This window comes from Peromyscus californicus, unplaced genomic scaffold, assembly GCF_007827085.1.
Source record: "Peromyscus californicus insignis strain IS unplaced genomic scaffold, ASM782708v3 Scaffold_10__1_contigs__length_136768540, whole genome shotgun sequence".
Lineage (NCBI taxonomy): Eukaryota > Metazoa > Chordata > Mammalia > Rodentia > Cricetidae > Peromyscus > Peromyscus californicus.
The window spans coordinates 96,243,145-96,249,891 of NW_026294391.1; the positions used below are offsets into that span (position 1 = coordinate 96,243,145).

Consider the following 6,747-nt stretch of genomic DNA (forward strand, 5'->3'; position numbering starts at 1 on the left):
TTCTGAAAGGGGAAAACCAACTCGTGAAAATTGCTGTCTTAACTCTGTAGGCATTCTATGGCATGCTCACATGCATGCATATGTGTGTAAGCACACACACACACACACACACACACACACACACACACACACACACACACAGAAAGGGAGAGGGGAACAATTAGCCTCCTATACTCAAATATATAATAGTGGTCCTTGCCCCTGTCCCCTATTGTCTCTTGACAACAAGGCTTTCCTTAGGAAGATAAAAAAATCTATTACCAGATGTAAATTCACAGTACTCCAGAGCTGGGCTCTGAATGACATCAATGTACACCAGTCTTACAGCCACTGTAAGACGCCTTCCCTAGGGACTTCAGATGTCTCTCAGAAGATCTCAAAGATTACAGGAGCGTTTTCAGTGGAAAGTTGGACCTTCATATCCAGGTACATCTACCTTTGAATCCATGCCTATAGAAGGATGACAAACTTCTTAGAGGAGTCACCAGCCTCAGGATCTCATTCCCGAAGTTCTGGGGAGCAGAGGAGGCAGGGACTGGAGATGGACTGCTTTACTTGCGCCCTCTGATGCTCTTGCTAAAGGGTCCTGGGAAGATGTACCAATTTTCTTCCAGATTTTTCTCATGAAATGGCTGTCTTCCCTGGGACCATAGCAAAGTTCTGAGTGATTCTACTCAAGTTCAAATTTTTGCTTCAAAAAGCACAGTTTGAAAGGTGTCTCCACATTTCTATGCCCTTCTCTACTTCCATACATGCATATCTAGGTCTCAAGCTTCTAGGGACTCCTCGCACATACCAGAAGTTCAATGTCTGGAGAAAATACTTAACAATCATTTTCCAAACACTCCCCTTTTTATCTTCCCAGAAATTAAATACCAATCAATATTATCTATTTTTTTCTTTTTGATCTTTCAGTCTAATACATTGCGGTTGACAAGGACTACTTACATCAACTAGTATGGCCTTAAGATATTAAGTTCCTCATAGTTCCTTATGTGGTGACTGCTTAGCTACTGTCTTTGAGAGTACACTTCAACTTTCTCTTCCATTTCAAAATGTGGACATCCAGGAGCTCATAGTTCCACTAGCCTATGATAGAATCTCACAGACACATTTGAGTTTGTCAAGACTTTAACTTCTTGAGGATGCAGAAAGGACTGATGAATATGAAAATTCCCTTGGCAAATTGCACCTATGTGTTGAGAGAAAAATACCTTTATGGTCTACCATAGTGAGTTCTGAAAGTTCCCAGAAGGTTTCAGCATAAGATCACTGTCTGCTCCCTTCCTTTCTGCTGATATCCTGTCAGGAATCCAGTTTATTTTCCTGGCTAATTGTCAATACCTGTATGAATAAAAAATCTGCCTCTCTGTCTGAATCTCTATTGCCCTCTCCACCCCATCTCTTTCCCTTCCTCCTTTCCTTACTCCTTACCTCCCACCATCCCCTTTCCCTTTCTTCCCTCATCCCCGCCCATAGCCCCCTGTAATACCTTGAAGATTTATCCTCAGCCTCATACTGTTTCTTGACCTTGAAACCATGTTGCTGATGCTCAAACACACACACACATACATACATACATACATACACACACACACACACACACACACACACACACACACACACACACACACACGCATGACTTTGCCAAAAAGAAAAAAGAAATCAGTTACTTCTGCTCACAGGTTAGTTTTTGCATAATGGTGAAACACAATCCAGTCAACCCGCCCCCCCAGGCTATTGTAGACGGTGTACATATCATTGCTGTTGCACTTGAGTAACAGTATACTAAAAAATGAATGACTGAACTTAATGATATTACACAGGACAAATGTGAAGCTACTCCTTGGCTTAACAAATATTTATTGAGCACTTTCCACAAGCCAGGACAGTTCTAGGGCCTCCAAATAGAACAAAATGGACTCATCCACTCCTAGACATAAACGTATCTCCAATAGCTTGTCTCAAATGTGGAGATTCTACTCTGTTACAGCAAATCACAGAAAGCCATCATTATAAATTGCACCAATATGTTCCATGAGCTGCCTGGCATGCCATGAATAGCTTTCAACAAACATCAAGTCTAAATGCCTCTTGGTAAAATGCTGATGAATTGACTATGCTACTGTGCAAACCTGCTCGATCATTGCATATGCTGTAACGACTTCCCACCTTTTTGTTCCCCTAGGTGTTTCAGTTCCTATCCCTGTGATTGGACTGAGGGACGAAAGCAAAGTGTTCGTGAATAACACCACGTGCGTGCTCAACGACCCGAACTTCGTTCTCATCGGGTCCTTCGTGGCATTCTTCATCCCGTTGACGATTATGGTGATCACCTACTTCTTAACGATCTACGTCCTACGCCGTCAAACTCTGATGTTACTTCGAGGCCACACCGAGGAGGACATGCCTGAAATCAGCCTGAACTTTCTGAAGTGCTGCTGCAAGAAGAATGCTGGTGATGAAGAGAACTCTGTGAACCCCAATCCAGATCAGAAGCCGCCACCTCGGAAGAAGAAAGGAAAGCGTCCTAGAGGCACCATGCAAGCTATCAACAATGAAAAGAAAGCTTCCAAAGTCCTTGGCATTGTATTCTTTGTCTTTCTGGTCATGTGGTGCCCGTTTTTCATCACTAATATCCTGTCTGTTCTTTGTGGGAAGGCCTGTAATCAAAAGCTGATGGAGAAGCTTCTCAATGTGTTTGTGTGGATTGGCTATGTGTGTTCGGGCATCAATCCTCTGGTGTACACTCTCTTCAACAAAGTGTACCGAAGGGCTTTCTCTAAATATTTGCGCTGCGATTATAAGCCAGACAAAAAGCCTCCTGTCAGACAGATTCCTAGGGTTGCTGCCACTGCTTTGTCTGGGAGGGAGCTCAATGTTAACATTTATCGGCATACCAATGAACGTGTGGCTAGGAAAGCTAATGACACTGAGCCTGGCATAGAGATGCAGGTGGAGAATTTAGAGCTGCCAGTCAATCCCTCCAGTGTGGTCAGCGAGAGGATTAGCAGTGTGTAAGCAAGAGCAAGCAGCACAGCCTTCCTACAGGAAAGCTCTTGTAGGAAAGTTTTCCCCCTTGATTTTCCTAAGGATCATAACTAATGTAAATACTGCTGTGTGACAAAACAGTGTTTTGATAAACAGCTTTGCAAACCTGTAATTTACAATCATGCGTTAACAGTGAGATTTGGGGTTCTATATTTACTGTTTATGATAGATGGAGACTAAGTTATTTTGATTCCTTGGTAAATAATAGTGTTTGTGTTTCTCTCTCCCATCCTTCCTTATTCCCTTCCTTCCTTGCTCCTTCTTTGCTTTCATCCTTCCTATCTCTGTTTCTTTTGTGAATGTGGAAATGTTGATGTTCATCTCAGGTGGCATTTGCAGGAGACCAGAATGATGCACATGACTGTGGTGATATCTCAAACCACACCTAAATTGACAGATTCAGTGGCATCTTTTCCAGGTTAACAGTAAATATGTGCTTAAAATTCTCACTCTGCTCATCTACACACATAAACACAGTAAGATAGGTTCTGCCCATTGTGAATAATATCCATCAGTGACTCAGAGACAGAACTGAACTTTCTTGTTACACATCGGGGTACAATTTGACATTGTCAGAATATTGTGTCAGTTTTTTGCTGCAATGTCTGTCCCCAAACATAGTGATGTTTTAACATAGCAGCTGGTTAACCAGGACTACAGAAGTGGAAGGATGCTAAAGAGATACACACACCAAACAGCTTTTTCACTTCTTAAGGACAATGTTCAAATTCTGATTATTATGATAAGCAAACTGGAATTAATGTTTTCATTCTGGTCCTTAGTAAATACCTAATTCCACGACTAAACTGGGAAATGAAATCCCAGAGTTAATTCCCAATCCAGGATTCAACATCAATTGGATTTTGATCTCAGAATTCTGGAAATTCGTGTGCTACACACAAAGTGAAATTTGCATTTTGAGCCTTACTAAAATATTTTCTTAATTATGGTACCTCTATCTATAGGACCCAATCTGGCAGTCCGTTTTTAAGTAAAACTAGTATGAGAAGGGCAAATAACCATGACCTTGGAAGTTTTACTTGATTAAGGACTACTGAATTAGGCCCTTAGAATGTGAAAAAATTAATTGAAAAAGATGCTTTTATTGAACTCTGGGAAGAAAAGAAATACAGAGTTTCCATTTGGATTTTAAACAAAATTTATCTCATTTTCAGATCCTTCCAAACTCTCTAGTGCAGGAAAAGGCTGCAGCTAATTTGTGAATGTGGCAAGCTCTCCATTGTACTGCAATTATGTCCTCAAACTTTAAATCCTTGTTCAGATATAGTGTTGTGTTCCAATAAGTGTTGGCCATTGTTTCATTCATGGGCCTGCTGCTCTCTAAGAATTAAGTACCATTTTAATGAAACTGAAAACCACGAGAAGTTTTCAAACCTTGCTTGTCAGATCATTAAGTCTATGCTGTGTGCCGAGTATGCACGTTCCCAGTAACTGTGTTTCCATGTGTGTCCATTTCACACAACTGTGGATAAATTTATGAAGAATTCATGATGCTATATCTTATGCCCGACAGTTACATGTACACCTTGGAGTGTGCCTCTTAGGATTTTGAAATTGCTGAAGGCAGAATCTGAACTTCAAAAACTCCTAGAGTGTGTTCTCAACACACAGCATAGATTAAATTCAACAGTCTGCCACAGGGGCAGTGGGAGAGCGGCTGTATTTGAGGAAACTCAAACAGTCTCTGTTTGATTTACAACACTGCCAAATGTCAGTCAATTGCTTGAGCATGCCCAAACATGACACGAAAGTCAAGTTTACCTGCCTGTTAGGTCAGTTGAACTGCATGTTAAAACAATTACTTGAAACTGAATGAGATGATCTACTTCTTATTGAAATGAAAAAAAAAATGTCTGAAGAAACACAGCATGCATTGAGCATGAGTTCTGCACATACAGATGGTGCTGTGCATGTATGCCATGTATGTTGCATGAATCCACTGACCCTTATCAATGTAAGGCAGAGGAGCTGGTACAGAAAGTGCTGGAGAAAACTCCTTCAGCAATCCATAAAAGACATTCAGATCTGAAGTATTGTATTAGAGAAAATTGGAAACATCTGATTTCTTTCTTAACTATCAGGGCAAGCTCATAGCACATGTTTTACAGAGAAATAAAGTATAATCCATGGAGTTCCAAAAGCACTAGCAATAAGTTGAGGGATAATAGGTTATAGCACATTTGTTAATAATTCTTATGTCATCAAGTAGTAGTACTTAATAGTACCCAACACAGCAATTATTCTCAACTTGTGTGCTATTCGTAAGTTCTGTGCGGTTTGGTATGAAACATATATATTCATTTGGAAATAAATCTTACAGTTCAATGTTAAATCTACAAACTTTTATAAATGTTTTAAAACAGTCCATGTGACAAATGTAAATGTGGTGAATTTACTGTCAAATCATTTTGATGTACTATTATATATGTATACTGTTTAAGACACGTGCAACAGACTGCCTTATATTATTTCCTGTAACTTTTCTCCTTTGTCAAATGGTAATTTTTGTGAATGGTTGCAAAGTGTTGTCTTATTCTTGATTCCTGTATGTTACCTTCTCCTGAGTTTTGTGAGACTCCCTCTTAATTTATTAAATTTATTAAATGTGGCCTAGTATGTCATGTGTATTTTTCCCACTGTGCATCGTTTCACTATAAAAATCTACCCTATCAATTGAAAAAGTGAGGTGGGTAGGGAGGAGGGAAGATCTGGAAGACCTGGAGGAAAGGGAAGAATGTGATCACAATATGTTTAAATTTAAATTTTTTTAAATTCTAAAAATATAATTAAAAAGTAAATTGATTCTTTTAAGCTTATAAAGGCAAACACCCTCAGAAAATATCCCTTTCTATGACTGACTGTGTCTGTGTACTAAAGGACAGGAGAAGAACAGCAGCTAAGAGGAGTAGCTGACAAAAACAGCATCAATAGTAACAACACATTCCTTGTAAGAGTGTATTTACATTGACAAATTATGTCGTCTTCCTTTCCTGAGCATGACAGTGGGGTGGAAAGGAGAAGGGGCTTGCCTTCTCTCTGAAAAGATGATAAATGGCACTGGTGGCAGCGCTGGTTACCGCGTGGAAAGGTCACAGTCATGACAGAATCCAGTATCAGTATTCAGAGCTTTATTAGGACAGAAAGTGGGGGGAGAGGGGAGCCACACCTGGAGAGAGAGAAAGATGCTAGGTGGGGGAGAGCAGAGCAAAGAGAGAGAAAGCAGAGGGAGAGAGGGTGGGGTCTGCATCCAGCTTTTAAGGTGCAGATTTTGTGACCACGCAGCTTGTACATAGTCGCCAGTACCCCATGATGATGTAGACACAAGACCCCCGAGCTGCGCATGTGCAGGAGTGAGGGCAGGATCCTAACACTCTCATCTTTTCACCAGACACAATGCTCCCCAAGGACAGACAGAACCATCTATCTTTTGTTTGCTTGCTTTGTTTTGTTTTTGTTTTCTTTAAAACGTTGTGGCCCTGGCTTTTCTGCAGCTTGCTCTATAGACCAGGCTGGCCTCAAGAGATTTGACTGCTTCTGCCTCCCAAGTGCTGGGATTAAAGGCGTGCACCACCACTCCTCAGCATCTTATTGATGGTTTTATCTTCAACTTGGAGAAGCTACTATACTTTCAACAGCTACACAACACACATTAACAAATCAGTTGCTAAAATGTCT

The 6,747-nt window shown here is 40.6% G+C and overlaps 1 protein-coding gene across 2 annotated transcripts in view; it reads left to right on the top strand.

Annotated features, from left to right (window-relative positions):
- The window catches only part of Htr2c (5-hydroxytryptamine receptor 2C), a 221,730-nt gene extending 216,050 nt beyond the window's left edge, over positions 1–5,680 (top strand). Inside the window, exon 6 of one of the 2 annotated variants that reach the window (XM_052737768.1) lies at positions 2,189–2,369. In XM_052737768.1, coding sequence (XP_052593728.1) covers positions 2,189–2,249 — 61 coding nt within the window. In that variant the 3' untranslated portion in view covers positions 2,250–2,369. Of the gene's footprint in view, positions 1–2,188 lie in introns of both variants that reach the window. The other variant, XM_052737758.1, reaches the window with a different exon arrangement.
- The last annotated feature ends 1,067 nt before the right edge of the window (positions 5,681–6,747 follow it).